The sequence below is a fragment of the Salvelinus alpinus genome, chromosome 8 (assembly GCF_045679555.1).
Source record: "Salvelinus alpinus chromosome 8, SLU_Salpinus.1, whole genome shotgun sequence".
Classification (NCBI taxonomy): Eukaryota; Metazoa; Chordata; class Actinopteri; order Salmoniformes; family Salmonidae; genus Salvelinus; species Salvelinus alpinus.
This window is the reverse complement of record NC_092093.1, coordinates 46,114,276-46,132,404: the sequence shown is the minus strand read 5'-3', so window position 1 is coordinate 46,132,404 and position 18,129 is coordinate 46,114,276. Positions and strand designations below refer to the sequence as shown.

The following is an 18,129-nucleotide window of genomic DNA, read 5'->3' as shown; positions in this document are numbered from 1 at the left end:
ACCATACAGTGTTAGAAGGCATCGAAAAGACTGCAGGGTGTCATGTAAAAAGTTACAACATGCCGTCTAAATCAGAACGCTTCGGAACTATTTTCACGCTGGGAAGATTTTAGCACGGACCTTTTAACATGACACAGGCGACGGTCGATTGACTGATCTACAAATCACCTTGCATCAGATAACAACTAATTATTTGTAGATCAGTCAGACAAATTACCCATGATACATTGCAGTTTTGATCCTCGCACACGGCCATTGCATTCATACAGCGCTCAGCTACGGTGCGCAAATCACAGGTAGGTAAAGCCTGCGTAGGTTGCTTAATCGAAACTATATTGTTTATTATTAGGTTTTTATTAACCGTGGCATCTTGTCAACCTCTGGGAATCAATAAACAACCGATGTTGTGGTGTTTAGTTCAACATCGCAAGGTTAGCTGGGTTGTTAACTAACGTGTTAAATTGAGGTTGCTAACGTTAGCTAGCTAATGAACGTGTGCTAGTAGCCTACTATGGAGTCTTTCTTTAGCTAGTTGGCGTATAAACCAGCTTGATAAAACACATTCGTATCATATGTATTGTGCCTTTCCAATAGTGCTAGATGGTAACAAACTGTGAGGAACGCCATGGAGTCAACAACAGTCAGATAGCCAGATCACAGTCAACAACAGCCAAGTAAACATTGCATATCAAATCACGGCGGATATGTCGGTTTAGCAGACGTGCTGGTACTATAATTGTTCAAACTTCCACACAAATTAACCTTGCAAAAATGGCTCAATACTTAGCAGTAGCTACAGACAATATCCTAACTGAAAGTGAAAGTAGGTCAACAATGGGCGCGACTGTAACTATCTTTAGTGTTTAATGAAGATGGTATTTTCCGGCCGTTGAGTTTTGAGTGCCCCAACGCTTGCTCTAAATCTAAACGCATCGCTTGCTCTAAATCTAAACGCATCGCTTGCTCTAAATCTAAACGCATCGCTTGCTCTAAATCTAAACGCATCGCTTGCTCTAAATCTAAACGCATCGCTTGCTCTAAATCTAAACGCATCGCTTGCGTTACGGTTTTGGAAACACAAGGAACATGTCGTTGATATTGGCGAGAACTAATAAAAACAAGGTTCAGTTATTGCAGCTTTTTATGGGGTTGGGGTTCCCATACAGCCATATTTCCATGTTTACAGCGCTTGTTCACGGAAAACAGACGGAAGACAGTTGACTGTGGTAATTAACATTAGCTATCTGCATCTCCGAACACGTGTGTAAGCGGAAGATGGATGAACACAAATGCGTTGTCACTGAAATACCGTCTGCTGCAAATGTTAAAACCGTGTACAGTAAATGGATTTTGCGTTTGTGAAATTATTTTTGATACAATATGAAAGTAGAGGGCTTCATGAACCTTACCGCAATTGAGAATTCATTCGTGTTTAGATGGCATTTTTGGCTGCCAAAGGAGCCTACCGTTACTCCTTAATTGGGCTAGGGTCGACAATGGGATCAAAAACATTTGCCCAGTTCAAAAAGGGCCTATGGTGTCACGTAACTTGGCAAAGTGTTTTCGCTACCAATCTAGCAGACATTCAATAGGCTACGGACTAGTTAAATACAATCAACTAGACACTGTGGGTCCTCCCTGGTATTCACATCCATTTCCTTGTCCTCAAACCCTGCCTATTTTGGATGGGGTGTCACTGTGTCCCAGTCAAACATGTTAAAAAATGTCAGTTAAACAGCCAAGCTGGTGTTGTGTTCTGTGTCCCCTACAGTGGGGGTCCCCCACATTTCATTTTCCTCGGCCAACAAGAAAAGTAACAAATGACAAAATCACTAACCTATGCATAGGCTGTGTGTGCGTTTTCAAGTTTGGGGAAGCACATTTTCACCATAAAAATGCACTTTTATAATAAAGCAGTCCATGCATCATTGCGTTTGCAGACCTATGTGAGATAGCCTACTATTCATAATGTGATGAGTAGATTGGATAGTCATGATTTAGACTAACGCAATCACTGTTTTGCAAAAAATACCGTTCAATGCATGTGTTTCCACCGTGGACTGGATGAAACGTTTTCCTTTAACGAGTCCGACGAGAAGGATATCCTGCTTTCACTGGAACAGGCCCAGATCCACACCTTTTGTGTGAAGAAAATACGCAGAAAACGGGGCCACAGATCGGGCAGCCTTCTGAGAATCCGTAGACGAGCTAATAAACTCCCACTGCCATCCGTTCTTCTTGCTAACGTGCAATCATTGGAAAATAAAATTGATGCCCTACGATTTAAGATTATCCTACCAACGGGACATCAAAAATTGTACGGACGATATAGAGCTAGCTGTATTTTCCATGCACCGGCAGAACAGAGACGCTACCTCTGGTAAGACGAGGGGTGGGGGTGTGTGTCTATTTGTCAATAACAGCTGGTGCACGATGTCTAATATTAAAGAAGTCTTGACATATTGAGATAGAGTACCTTATGATAAGCTGTAGACCACACTATCTACCAAGTGCTCTCATCTATATTATTCCTAGCCATCTATTTACCACCACAGAACGAAGCTGGCACTAAGACCGCTCTCAACCAACTCTATTAGGCCATAAGCAAAGAAGAAAATGCTCACCTAGAAGCGGCGCTCCTAGTGGCCTGGGACTTTAATACAGACAAACTTAATTTTTTACCAGCTTGTCACATGTGCAACCAAAAAAAAAAAAAATCCTAAACCACCTTTACTCCACACACAGAGATGCATACAAAGCTCCCCCCTGCCCTCCATTTTGCAAATCTGACCATAATTCTATCGGGAGACTAATCCGGACTCTTATAAGAAATCCCGCTATGCCCTCAGACGAACCATCAAACAAGCAAAGCGTCAATACAGTGTCTTCACTGACATTTTCAACCTCTCCCTGACCGAGTCTGTAATACCTACATGTTTCAAGCAGACCACCATCATCCCTGTGTCCAAGGAAGCAAAGGTAACCTGCCTAATTGATTACCGCCCCGTGGCACTCACATCGGTAGCCATGAAGTACTTTGAAAGGCTGGTCATGGCTCACATCAACAGCATCCTCCCGGACACCCTAAATCCACTCCAATTCGCATACCGCCCCAACAGATCGACAGATGACACATCTCTATTGCACTCCATACTGCCCTTTCTCACCTGGACAAAAGGAACACTTATGTGAGAATGCTGTTCATTGCCTACTGCTCAGCGTTCAACACCATAGTGCCCACGAAGCTCATCACTAAGCTAAGGACACTGGGACTTGCGATCGGCACAGTACGTCACTGCAGCTCCCTGCCATCCAGGACCTATACAATAGGCGGTGTCAGGGGAAAGCCCATAAAATTGTCAGAGACTCCAGTCACCCAACTTATAGATGGTTTTCTCTGCTACCGCACGGCAAGCGGTATCAGAGTGCCTAGGACCAAAATGCTCTTAAACAGCTTCTACCCTTAAGCCATAAGACTACTGAACAATAAATAAAATCATCACCGGACAATTTACATTGACCCCCCCCCCCCTTGTACACCAATGCTACTTGCTGTTTGTGAATTATGCATAGTCACTTCGCCCCACCTACATGTACAGATGAAAGTATTCATGGTAAAGGGTATTCGGGGCATGTGACAGTGATTTGAGCTCGTATAGCCTGATAGGTTAGGGTTGGGTTAGCTATAGGGGCCTGGGCTATGTGACAGTGATTTGAGCTCGTATAGCCTGATAGGTTAGGGTTAGGTTAGCTATAGGGGCCTGGGCTATGTGACAGTGATTTGAGCTCGTATAGCCTGATGGGTTAGGGTTAGGTTAGCTATAGGGGCCTGGGCCATGTGACAGTGATTTGAGCTCGTATAGCCTGATGGGTTAGGTTAGCTATAGGGGCCTGGGCTATGTGACAGTGATTTGAGCTTGTATAGCCTGATAGGTTAGGTTAGCTATAGGGGCCTGGGCTATGTGACAGTGATTTGAGCTTGTATAGCCTGATAGGTTAGGGTTAGGTTAGCTATAGGGGCCTGGGCCATGTGACAGTGATTTGAGCTCGTATAGCCTGATAGGTTAGGGTTAGGTTAGCTATAGGGGCCTGGGCTATGTGACAGTGATTTGAGCTCGTATAGCCTGATAGGTTAGGTTAGCTATAGGGGCCTGGGCTATGTGACAGTGATTTGAGCTCGTATAGCCTGATAGGTTAGGGTTGGGTTAGCTATAGGGGCCTTGGCTATGTGACAGTGATTTGAGCTCGTATAGCCTGATAGGTTAGGGTTGGGTTAGCTATAGGGGCCTGGGCTATGTGACAGTGATTTGAGCTCGTATAGCCTGATAGGTTAGGGTTAGGTTAGCTATAGGGGCCTGGGCTATGTGACAGTGATTTGAGCTCGTATAGCCTGATAGGTTAGGGTTAGGTTAGCTATAGGGGCCTGGGCTATGTGACAGTGATTTGAGCTCGTATAGCCTGATGGGTTAGGTTAGCTATAGGGGCCTGGGCTATGTGACAGTGATTTGAGCTCGTATAGCCTGATAGGTTAGGGTTAGGTTAGCTATAGGGGCCTGGGCTATGTGACAGTGATTTGAGCTCGTATAGCCTGATAGGTTAGGGTTAGGTTAGCTATAGGGGCCGGGGCTATGTGACAGTGATTTGAGCTCGTATAGCCTGATAGGTTAGGGTTAGGTTAGCTATAGGGGCCTGGGCTATGTGACAGTGATTTGAGCTCGTATAGCCTGATAGGTTAGGGTTAGGTTAGCTATAGGGGCCTGGGCTATTGGCTATGTCAGATACGATTCTTTCTCTGCATGGGGGAAGAAACACATTTCATGCAATTCTACTACACTTCATATGACTGGAGACATTAGAGTTTATTTTCAAATGACAGGGTAGCACTGCTAGACACTGATAGACTCTGCTGACAAACGGATCAATAAAAATGACGTTGTCCACATAATAGACGAGAACGTGAGACACAAATGGAATATGACGTACACCTAAACTGGAGGAGGAAATTATTATCCACAAAACTACCTTTTAAGTGACTCTGACCCAACAATGATAGTGTGAATATAACTCCCCGGGGATATAGCAGATTCTTTCCTCTCGTGCCAATAAGAGAGGCTATAGTTTATAGAGGCCTACTGTTTTGTTAATTTAAGTTGAGAGTTTTGATAACTAAAAGACATATTAGTATTTTCATTATCTTCTCTTTACAGGAATAGCCATTTTCTTTCCAAACTATGTTTTCCTGCAATTAAAATGTTGAAATATTGAGATATGCCTGGCTGGGCCTCTCTACTTTTCAATGACAGTTGCAACTCAATCATCTAATCATCATAATCTAACCAAATTGCGCGCGATGCCCTTCTTAAATGTAGGAAAGTGTCCATTTTGGGGGTATCTGACTTCTGATTGGCTTAACCCTGATTGGGCTCCCGAGTGGCGCATCTAAGGCACTGCATCTCCGTGCAAGAGGCGTCACTACAGTCCCTGGTTCGAATCCAGGCTGTATCACATCCGGCCGTGATTGGGAGTCCCATAGGGCGGCACACAATTGGCCCAGCGTCGTCCGGGTTTGGCCGGAGTAGGCCGTGATTGTAAATAAGAATTTGTTCTTAAAAGACTAGTTAAATAAAGCACCTCACCGCGGCTAATAAGCTGGGCTTCAGTCATTTTATTTTCATCTCGCACAGCAAGTCAAGTCTTTTAAAAAACGATTATTTTTTACTTCTATTTATACTAGTTCCTCACAGTATTTGAAAACATCTTTCCAACACTCGTCACCTCTGATCTGCGTTGCTGTTAAATAGGCTGTGGACATGTTGCTTTTCTATTTTACTGACTTGTCAATTTCATATTCATACTAGTAGCCAGTCTGGACTCAATCAATTTAATAAGAATCAAATGCTCCCGTCATTATTTAGCCCTCCTGCTGTGTTCCGGGCGAATTGGACCGATTTACAAGTTCTCTCTCTTAAAAATGTAGTTAATTTAATCTGATTGTCATAAGATTCCATGACTTTGTCCACACAGGGCATCTGAACACACACAATACATTTTGATGATTTTCATAAAATTTTAGGTGATTTATTTAACTTTTGTACACCTGTGATGTTAACGTTTAGAAATGACCGGTCATTTGAAATTAATGGGTGAGACTACAATTAGTGTATAAAATTGAATTCAGGCATATGTCCATTCTTCAGATGGACACACTTCCTCTATCAGACCCCCACATGCATGTGTGTTTGAACACACACACACACACACACACACACATCTCACTCCCCTTTTTGGCTTCCATGGCAACCCCAATAGAATATTTCCCCATCAGGGACCACACCTGTTGGATTTCTCACAAACAATCGCAACATTGTTTCAATAATATATAGAACTTTTCTCGCAGCTCTGGTATATAAACCTTTTTTGAGGCCTTGATCACAGTTCATTCTGTGGTAGCACAATGACCAAACGGTATACTGTATGTGAGGCTCTTGATCATATCTTTGATAATGACACTGGTGAGGAGGAGAGAGTCCTTGTTAAACTTTGACACAAAGTAGTCTGTGATAAATAGCACAATATGTTTCATCTGAGTATTTGTTATATTCAAAATAATCCATACATTTAGCTTTTTTACTCGAAAACAAGTTGTATGAGCTCAGGTCACTGAGGCCTTCAGGCCATAAATAGCAAATAGAAGTTCAAAACTTGTAATGTTCACAAGAACTTAAGTTCATAAAAATCTAACAGATTAGGTGAAAGTATATGTATTATTATGGATTTATTAACAGCTAAAATGGGGGAGGTCATTTTGGACCGGGAACACATTATTAATTAACATGAAACGAACACAACAGGAGGGTTAATCTTGTAAAAGGCCTACAGTGCATTCGGGAAGTATATAGACCCCTTCCCCTTTTCCACATTTTGTTACGTTACAGCATTATTCTAAAAGGGATTCAATAAAAAAACATCCTCATCAATCTACACACAATACCCCATAATGACATCACAATACCCCGCAATGACATCACAATACCCCATAATGACAAAGCGACAACAGGTTTTTAGAAATGTTTGCAATATTATTAAAAAATAAAGTATTCAGACCCTTTGCTGTGAGACTTGAAATTGAGCTCCGGTGCATCGTGTTTCCATTGAGCATTGAGCATCCTTGGGATGTTTCTATAACTTGATTGGAGTCCACCTGTGGTAAATTCAATTGATTGGACATTATTTGGAAAAGATGCACACCTGTCTATATAAGGTCCCACAATTGACAGTGCATGTCAGAGCCAAAACCAAGCCATGAGGTCGAAGGAATTGTCCTTAGAGCTCAGAGACAGGATTGTGTCGAGGCAGAGATCTGGAGAAGGGTACCAAAAAAATTCTGCAGCATTGAAGGTCCCCAAGAACACAATGACCTTCATCATTCTTAAATGGAAAAAGTTTAAAACCACCAAGACTCTTACATTTACATTTACATTTAAGTCATTTAGCAGACGCTCTTATCCAGAGCGACTTACAAATTGGTGCATTCACCTTATGATATCTAGTGGAACAACCACTTTACAATAGTGCATCTAACTCTTTTAAGGGGGGGGGGGGGTTAGAAGGATTACTTTATCCTATCCTAGGTATTCCTTAAAGAGGTGGGGTTTCAGGTGTCTCCGGAAGGTGGTGATTGACTCCGCTGACCTGGCGTCGTGAGGGAGTTTGTTCCACCATTGGGGTGCCAGAGCAGCGAACAGTTTTGACTGGGCTGAGCGGGAACTGTACTTCCTCAGAGGTAGGGAGGCGAGCAGGCCAGAGGTGGATGAATCATCATCTCTTCCTATAGCTGGCTGCCCGGCCAAACTGCCCAGCAACCAGGGGAGAAGGGCCTTGGTCAGGGAGGTGACCAAGAACCCGATAGACACTCGGACAGAGCTCCCGAGTTCCTCTGTGAAGATGGAGAACCTTCCAAAAGGACAAGCATCTCTGCAGCACTTCACCAATCACGACAGCCTGCTTTCGGACAATGAGGAACAAGATTCTCTTGTCTGATGAATTCAAGATTGAACTCTTTGGCCTGAATGCCAAGCGTCACGTCTGGAGGAAACCTGGCACCATCTCTACGGTGAAGAATGGTGGTGGCAGCATCATGCTGTGTTTTTCAGCAGCAGGGACTGGGAGACTAGTCACGATTGAGGGAAAGATGAACGGAGCAAAGTACAGAGAGATCCTTGATGAAAACCTGCTCGAGAGGGCTCAGGACCTCCATCTGGGGTGAAGGTTGACCTTCCAACAGGACAACGACCCTAAGCACACAGCCAAGGCAATGCCAAAGTGGCTTTGGGACAAGTCTCTGAATGTTCTTGTGGCCCGGACTTGAACCCAATTGAACATCTCCGAAGAGACCTGAAAATAGCTGTGCAGCGAGATTCGCCATACAACCTGACTGAGCTTAACAGGATCTGCAGAGAAGAATGGGAGAAACTCACCAAATACAGGTGTGCCAAGCTTGTAGCGTCATACCCAAGAAGACTCGAGGCTGTAATCGCTGCCAAAGTACTGAGTAAAGGGTCTGAATATTTATGTAAATGTAATATTTTTTATTTATTTTATTTATAAAGTTCATATTTATATCCAAAAATCTGAGTTTTCATTGGCGCGTAATGTTCAGTAGTTCCAAAACATCCGGTGATTTTGCAGAGACCCACATCAATTTACAGAAATAGTCATCATAAATGTTGATGAAAATACAAGTGTTATACATAAAATTTTAGATCCACTTCTCCTTAATGCAACCGCTGTCAGATTTCAAAAAACTTTACAGAAAAAGCAAACCATGCAATAATCTGAGTACGGCGCTCAGACGACAAATCAACCCAAAGAGAAATCCGCCATGTTGGAGTCAACAGACGTCAGAAATAGCATTATATATATTCACGTACCTTTGATGATCTTCATCAGAATGCACTCGCAGGAATCCCAGTTCCACAATAAATGTTAATTTGTTCGATAATGTCCATAATTTATGTCCAAATTCCTCCTTGTTCGCGCGTTCAGTACACAATCTAAACTCACGACGCGCGTGCAAGTACGGACAAAGTCCATTAAGTTATATTACAGTCCGTAGAAACATGTCAAACGAAGTATAGAATCAATCTTTAGGATGTTTTTAACGTAAATCTTCAATAATGTTCCAACCGGAGAATTCCTTTGTCTTCGGAAATGCAATGGAACTCAAGCTAACTCTCACATGAACGCACATGGTCAGCTCGTGGCACTCTGGGAGAGACCTTACTCAATCCCCTCTCATTCGCCCCCACTTCACAGTAGAAGCATCAAACAAGGTTCTAAAGACTGTTGACATCTAGTGGAAGCCTTAGGAAGTGCAACATGACCCCATTTCCACTATCTTGGATAAGCAAAGAGTTGAAAACCTACAAACCTCAGATTTCCCACTTCATGGGTGGATTTTTTCTCAGGTTTTTGTCTGCCATATGATTTCTGTTATACTCACAGACATCATTCAAACAGTTTTAGAAACGTCAGAGTGTTTTCTATCCAAATCTAATAATATGCATATCCTAGGATCTGGGCCTGAGTAGCAGGCAGTTTACTCTGGGCACGCTTTTCATCCAGATGTGAAAATACTGCCCCCTACCCAAGAGAGGTTAAGGGATTGGCACCTTGCTTCATTGATATTTGACATACTGCACAGTGTAAGGACCATGCTCGGCATTAAAAATAATTACTGTGGATCAGAGTTGGTTGAATGTTGTTTCCCATCATCACGTGAAAGATACGTGATAAACGGCTGCCATGTCTTAACAAATCTATTAGATCTGCCAGAGATATCATGTCGAATCCTTTCTATATGTAGCAAGCTAGTTACTTCAGCTAACCAGGTTTTAAAAACCGGTACAGTCTCCTTATTCCAAAGGCTTAAAATTGTTATTTTTCCAATAAACATGCCATATTGTAATGTTTTTTGTTCTCAGTGGGTTAAAGTCGTTAGGTGCTGTGATCTGCCTAAATTAGCAGTATCCGCGGCTGGTATGAGGTTACAGCTGTATACTCATGAGAAACACTTACAAATATCCTGCCAGAATGTGTGCAGTTTGGGGCATGACCAGAAGAGGTGACCCAGGGTACCCTCTGTAGATTTGCACTAGAACGTGTGTAATTTGGTACAGGAATAGTGGAGTGTCATGACGTTGCCCTCTTCGGGTACAGCGAGCACCATCCCCCTCTCTCTGCACCATCCTTCTCTCTCTTCCCCCTACACCAGACTCTGTTAGGCAGGTCATACATTCCTGGAGGAGATTCTTCCTCATGGCCAGACATTATAGAGAGAGAGTTAGTTTTCATAGAGAGAACAAAGGGACTTCTTCCATCTCACAGAACTTGAGAACTGAACAATATTCATGTTCTGGAGAATGTATAAACGTTCGGGTGAAGTAGCCAGCTACGAACTGGTCCGTTTGGTACAATTTTGTGAAACTCAGAGACAATACAGCCACATTACTATAACCCTGTTTATACAAGAGTCTCAGTTGTGAGGCTCGCATCTAATTGTTGTATAAAATCAATGAGTAAAGATTAAACTATTTGTGAAATTATGTAATGTGATTTTAAACTGTTTAATGAAGGAAACTCCAATTCCCTTTAACTAAATCATAGGCCCGCCCCATGAGCACAGACATTGATCTGGCGTCATGGGACAGCCCCTTTCTGCTCTCCCGAATATAACCCCCACCTTGGGAATTTATCTGGAGACCATGCTTCTCTCAATTACGAGAGGGCTAAGGTTTGAGTGTAGGCCAGCTTACCTCGATAACCACAAGAGGGCTAAGGTTTCAGACAATTGCTGAATTCCTAACCACATGGTTAAACTCTGAGACTATCGAACCGACAGAATAAGAACAAATCCTTGATACTAATTACTAGTCTGCAGCTAGGAATTCGGTATCATTGACCGCGAAGACCGACAACCGCTGAAACATCTATTCTATAACAACATTGCTGAATGTTACTCTGAACTATCCATTGTAACCACGGCAGAGAAAGAGAGGGCGGACAAACTCTCCAACAGAAACTAACTTTCCAATAGAGATCACAACGACACACTGAGCGTAAATATATATATATTGATTGCAATTATTCCCGAATGAGTGAGCGTTCATGTGTTAAGGATTAGCATTTAATTGTTACAAGACACTACCAAGTGATAATTATATCTCAGTCGACCCCCACTTCCCTTTTGTCCACCAAGCCGCGATACAGGTTTATCCCACTAGGGAAACTACACTATCATTTCCTTGTAACTATGCTATCATTTCCTTGTAACTATGCTATCATTTCCTTCTAACTATATCTACTGTTTGTTTGTGCATTTCTATGATTGATTGGTTATTTAATTAGTAAATAAATGATTTAAGACAATTGATGTATCGATGACTCATAGTGAAGACTGGGTTCGTGCAGATAACCAAAAATTTACGTCGTTTGGAATGAGACTAACGTGAGATAAAGAATAATTCATTAATTAAGAAGATTAATTGATCAGATATTAAAATATATGAAAGTTATATTAGGAAAATTATAACTTTGTAATCTGAGTATTTTCCTTGGTGCCCTGACTTCCTAGTTAATTACAGTTACATGATTAAGTTAGTTTAATCACGTAATAATAATTACAGGGAATTTTTGATAAAAATAAGTCTTCAGTTTAATGATGCCAAAGACACGATAGGAGTCTGTGTCACTTTGTGTTGAATAAGTTGGTGTCAGGAGCACAAGTGAATATCTCGAAGGCAATCAGCCCAACAGTCATCAGTAATCTCCATACCAAAGTCTTCCTCCCAGGTCTCCTTCAAATGTTGTGTGGATACAGTGTCATATGCTGTAAAGAGATCAAACTCTTGGAGCCAGGGGCGAGGTATATGAAAATATACAATTTGCGTGCAGATGTAATTGCCTCCGTCGCACATAGTTTCAGAAGAAGTTAGATGCGGGGAGATCGTACATTTCCCTCAACTGTGCGAATGTGGCAAAAATTTTATTGACGTAAAGGTCTGCCTATAGTAGTAATGCCCTTTCTCTTGCGCTCTCGCTCTCTCCCCCTTTTCTCGCTCTCTCTCGCTCACCCCTTCTCTCTCTCTCTCTCGCTCACCCCTTCTCTCTCTCTCGCTCACCCCTTCTCTCTCTCTCGCTCACCCCTTCTCTCTCTCTCGCTCACCCCTTCTCTCTCTCTCTCTCGCTCACCCCTTCTCTCTCGCTCACCCCTTCTCTCTCTCTCTCTCTCTCTCTCTCTCGCTCACCCCTTCTCTCTCTCTCTCTCTCTCGCTCACCCCTTCTCTCTCGCTCACCCCTTCTCTCTCTCTCTCGCTCACCCTTTCTCGCTCTCTCCCCCCTTCTCTCTCGCTCTCTCCCCCCTTCTCTCACTCTCTCCCCCCTTCTCTCTCTCTGTCTCTCGCTCCCCCCTTCTCTCTCGCTCGCTGCCCTGCAGGTGTCCCAGTCTGCTCTGTGGTCAGGATGGGGGTGAAGGAGCGTCCTCAGTGCTACTTTGATGTGGAGATCAACAGAGAACCAGGTAAGATGCGTCAACAACCACCCGGTGATGGCTCACTGCCAGACTAAGAAAACACTGAGACAGGACTTTGCTGCTCTGTCATTCTCATTCACGTTTTACATGTAGCCTTGGCTAGGCTTGTTGAGACGAGATTGTTTTTCCTAGTCGGCTCTGGGATTCCAACCCAATCTTTCGCTGACTGGCCCAACACTCTTATTTGAAATGCAACAGGATATTTAATCATAAAGCCAGACCCAGACTGCTAATATCAACAGTAATTGTTCTATTGTGCTCCAGATTGGATGCATGCCCTATTTACTGTTTTACTGTAGAATACTGTACAACCTACTGCATACAGTAACACTATATATACAGGGCGAGCTGGGTGGGTGTTTCCATACTCTGGGGAGCATGCTAGGCAGGTGTTGACATGCGGTCCAGGGTGTTGACATGGGTTCCAAGGTGTTGACATGGGTTCCAAGGTGTTGACATGGGGTCCAGGGTGTTGACATGGGGTCCAGGGTGTTGACATGGGGTCCAGGGTGTTGACATGGGGTCCAGGGTGTTGACATGGGGTCCAGGGTGTTGACATGGGGTCCAGGGTGTTGACATGCGGTCCAGGGTCTTGACATGCGGTCCAGGGTGTTGACATGCGGTCCAGGGTGTTGACATGCGGTCCAGGGTGTTGACATGCGGTCCAGGGTGTTGACATGCGGTCCAGGGTGTTGACATGCGGTCCAGGGTGTTGACATGCGGTCCAGGGTGTTGACATGGGGTCCAGGGTGTTGACATGCGGTCCAGGGTGTTGACATGCGGTCCAGGGTGTTGACATGGGGTCCAGGGTGTTGACATGCGGTCCAGGGTGTTGACATGGGTTCCAAGGTGTTGACATGGGGTCCAGGGTGTTGACATGGGGTCCAGGGTGTTGACATGGGGTCCAGGGTCTTGACATGCGGTCCAGGGTCTTGACATGGGGTCCAGGGTCTTGACATGGGGTCCAGGGTCTTGACATGGGGTCCAGGGTGTTGACATGGGGTCCAGGGTCTTGACATGGGGTCCAGGGTCTTGACATGGGGTCCAGGGTGTTGACATGCGGTCCAGGGTGTTGACATGCGGTCCAGGGTGTTGACATGCGGTCCAGGGTGTTGACATGGGGTCCAGGGTGTTGACATGGGGTCCAGGGTGTTGACATGGGGTCCAGGGTGTTGACATGGGGTCCAGGGTCTTGACATGGGGTCCAAGGTGTTGACATGGGGTCCAAGGTGTTGACATGGGGTCCAAGGTGTTGACATGGGGTCCAAGGTGTTGACATGGGGTCCAAGGTGTTGACATGGGGTCCAGTGTGTTGACATGGGGTCCAGTGTGTTGACATGGGGTCCAGTGTGTTGACATGGGGTCCAGTGTGTTGACATGGGGTCCAGGGTCTTGACATGGGGTCCAGTGTGTTGACATGGGGTCCAGTGTGTTGACATGGGGTCCAGGGTCTTGACATGGGGTCCAGGGTCTTGACATGGGGTCCAGGGTGTTGACATGCGGTCCAGGGTGTTGACATGGGGTCCAGGGTCTTGACATGCGGTCCAGGGTGTTGACATGCGGTCCAGGGTGTTGACATGCGGTCCAGGGTGTTGACATGGGGTCCAGGGTCTTGACATGGGGTCCAGGGTCTTGACATGGGGTCCAGGGTCTTGACATGGGGTCCAGGGTCTTGACATGGGGTCCAAGGTGTTGACATGGGGTCCAAGGTGTTGACATGGGGTCCAGTGTGTTGACATGGGGTCCAGGGTGTTGACATGGGGTCCAGGGTCTTGACATGGGGTCCAGGGTCTTGACATGGGGTCCAGGGTCTTGACATGGGGTCCAGGGTCTTGACATAGGGTCCAGGGTGTTGACATGGGGTCCAGGGTCTTGACATGCGGTCCAGGGTCTTGACATGCGGTCCAGGGTCTTGACATGCGGTCCAGGGTGTTGACATGGGGTCCAGGGTCTTGACATGGGGTCCAGGGTGTTGACATGGGGTCCAGGGTGTTGACATGGGGTCCAGGGTCTTGACATGGGGTCCAGGGTCTTGACATGGGTTCCAAGGTGTTGACATGGGGTCCAGGGTGTTGACATGGGGTCCAGGGTGTTGACATGGGGTCCAGGGTGTTGACATGGGGTCCAGGGTGTTGACATGGGGTCCAGGGTGTTGACATGGGGTCCAGGGTGTTGACATGCGGTCCAGGGTGTTGACATGCGGTCCAGGGTGTTGACATGCGGTCCAGGGTGTTGACATGCGGTCCAGGGTGTTGACATGCGGTCCAGGGTGTTGACATGCGGTCCAGGGTGTTGACATGGGGTCCAGGGTGTTGACATGCGGTCCAGGGTGTTGACATGGGGTCCAGGGTGTTGACATGCGGTCCAGGGTGTTGACATGGGGTCCAGGGTGTTGACATGGGGTCCAGGGTGTTGACATGCGGTCCAGGGTGTTGACATGGGGTCCAGGGTGTTGACATGCGGTCCAGGGTGTTGACATGGGTTCCAAGGTGTTGACATGGGGTCCAGGGTGTTGACATGGGGTCCAGGGTGTTGACATGGGGTCCAGGGTGTTGACATGGGGTCCAGGGTCTTGACATGTGGTCCAGGGTGTTGACATGGGGTCCAGGGTCTTGACATGGGGTCCAGGGTCTTGACATGGGGTCCAGGGTGTTGACATGGGGTCCAGGGTCTTGACATGGGGTCCAGGGTCTTGACATGGGGTCCAGGGTGTTGACATGCGGTCCAGGGTGTTGACATGGGGTCCAGGGTGTTGACATGGGGTCCAGGGTGTTGACATGGGGTCCAGGGTGTTGACATGGGGTCCAAGGTGTTGACATGGGGTCCAAGGTGTTGACATGGGGTCCAAGGTGTTGACATGGGGTCCAAGGTGTTGACATGGGGTCCAGTGTGTTGACATGGGGTCCAGTGTGTTGACATGGGGTCCAGGGTCTTGACATGGGGTCCAGTGTGTTGACATGGGGTCCAGTGTGTTGACATGGGGTCCAGTGTGTTGACATGGGGTCCAGGGTCTTGACATGGGGTCCAGGGTCTTGACATGGGGTCCAGGGTGTTGACATGCGGTCCAGGGTGTTGACATGCGGTCCAGGGTCTTGACATGCGGTCCAGGGTGTTGACATGCGGTCCAGGGTGTTGACATGCGGTCCAGGGTCTTGACATGGGGTCCAGGGTCTTGACATGGGGTCCAGGGTCTTGACATGGGGTCCAGGGTCTTGACATGGGGTCCAGGGTCTTGACATGGGGTCCAAGGTGTTGACATGGGGTCCAAGGTGTTGACATGGGGTCCAGTGTGTTGACATGGGGTCCAGTGTGTTGACATGGGGTCCAGTGTGTTGACATGGGGTCCAGGGTCTTGACATGGGGTCCAGGGTCTTGACATGGGGTCCAGGGTCTTGACATGGGGTCCAGGGTCTTGACATGGGGTCCAGGGAGTTGACATGGGGTCCAGGGTCTTGACATGCGGTCCAGTGTGTTGACATGGGATCCAGGGTGTTGACATGGGATCCAGGGTGTTGACATGGGGTCCAGGGTGTTGACATGGGGTCCAATGTGTTGACTTGCGGTCCAGGGTGTTGACTTGCGGTCCAAGGTGTTGACTTGCGGTCCAAGGTGTTGACTTGCGGTCCAAGGTGTTGACATGGGGTCCAGGGTGTTGACATGGGGTCCAAGGTGTTGCCATGGGGTCCAAGGTGTTGACATGGGGTCCAAGGTGTTGACATGGGGTCCAGGGTCTTGACATGGGGTCCAAGGTGTTGACATGCGGTCCAATGTGTTGACATGGGGTCCAGGGTGTTGACATGGGGTCCAGGGTGTTGACTTGCGGTCCAGGGTGTTGAAAATGGGGTCCAGGGTGTTGACATGGGGTCCAAGGTGTTGACATGCGGTCCAAGGTGTTGACATGCGGTCCAAGGTGTTGACATGGGGTCCAGGGTGTTGACATGGGGTCCAAGGTGTTGACATGGGGTCCAAGGTGTTGACATGGGGTCCAGGGTCTTGACATGGGGTCCAAGGTGTTGACATGCGGTCCAATGTGTTGACTTGCGGTCCAAGGTGTTGACATGGGGTCCAGGGTGTTGATATGGGGTCCAAGGTGTTGATATGGGGTCCAAGGTGTTGACATGGGGTCCACGGTGTTGACGTGCGGTCCAAGGTGTTGACGTGGGGTCCAGGGTGTTGACGTGGGGTCCAGGGTGTTGACGTGGGGTCCAGGGTGTTGACGTGGGGTCCAGGGTGTTGACGTGGGGTCCAGGGTGTTGACGTGCGGTCCAGGGTGTTGACGTGGGGTTCAGGGTGTTGAAAATGGGGTCCAGGGTGTTGAAAATGGCAGTGACAACTAGGGCCTGGACCATACCAGTATCGCCATGCTCGTTAGTATCATAGCAAAGAAACAAAACAGGAAGTGGATTGAACTTCTTTCGGGAAAGCAGCCCCAATGGTAGAAACTAGCATGTTGTCACCCAGAGTCAAATGTATTTATTTTCCAAGCTATAGCATATACAATATTTTACATACAGCAGGTTCTAAAGGACCAAAGAGCAGTTTTATGTATTCATTTTTGCCATGTAAAAAATCTTGCGATACTGGTATCGTCCCAACCCTCGTGATACCTGCGATGTTGAGATGATTGGTCAGGTGCCATACTGCCATTAGACATATGTATTGTCCAGAGAGACCTGTCAGCCCAGGATATGTTTCAGATGAGTTCCTCAGTCAGGCCTAACACATTGTTCTGTCTGTTTCAGTTGGACGTATAGTCTATCAACTGTTCTCCGATGTCTGTCCCAAGACGAGCAAGAACTTCCTCAGTTTGTGCACTGGTGAGTATTGACCAGACACAGCAGGTCTGGATGTTTCATCCTGTCTATGTATCCCCCGCAGAGCAGAGTTCCAACTCAATATTACATGAAGCCTATCTTAACCTCCATGTTTGAGATGTATGAAATGTACCTAGTCTATAATGAACATCCAGCATCCAACATTCCTTGTCCAGTGAGAGAAAGAATGATCTATTAGAGAAGGACTTAATACCTTTCCTTGTCCAGTGAGAGAAAGAATGATCTATTAGAGAAGGACTTAATACCTTTCCTTGTCCAGTGAGAGAAAGAATGATCTATTGGGGAAGGACTTAATACCTTTCCTTGTCCAGTGAGAGAATGATCTATTGGGGAAGGACTTAATACCTTTCCTTGTCCAGTGAGAGAATGATCTATTAGAGAAGGACTTAATATCTTTCCTTGTCCAGTGAGATAAATAATTATCTATTAGAGAAGAACTTAAAACCTTTCCTTGTCCAGTGAGATAAAGCATTATCTATTAGGGAAGGACTAAATGCTTTCTCTCACTGGACAAGGAAAGGTATTAAGTTCTTTTCTAATAGATAATTATTTCTCTCACTGGACAAGGTATTATCTATTAGAGAAGGACTTAATACCTTTCCTTGTCCAGTGAGAGAAAGCATGATCTATTAGAGAAAGACTTAATACCTTTCCTTGTCCAGTGAGAGAAAGAATGATCTATTAGAGAAGGACTTAATACCTTTC

At 46.0% G+C, this 18,129-nt stretch overlaps 1 protein-coding gene across 3 annotated transcripts in view; it reads left to right on the top strand.

Annotated features, from left to right (window-relative positions):
* Positions 1–223: 223 nt before the first annotated feature.
* nktr (natural killer cell triggering receptor) overlaps positions 224–18,129 on the top strand; it is an 82,967-nt gene continuing 65,061 nt past the window's right edge. For all 3 annotated transcript variants that reach the window (XM_071414060.1, XM_071414059.1, XM_071414056.1), the window contains exons 1-3: positions 224–296; positions 12,494–12,577; positions 17,332–17,406. In XM_071414060.1, the coding sequence (XP_071270161.1) occupies positions 12,520–12,577; positions 17,332–17,406 (133 nt within the window). In that variant the 5' untranslated portion in view covers positions 224–296; positions 12,494–12,519. The remainder of the gene's footprint in view (positions 297–12,493; positions 12,578–17,331; positions 17,407–18,129) is intronic.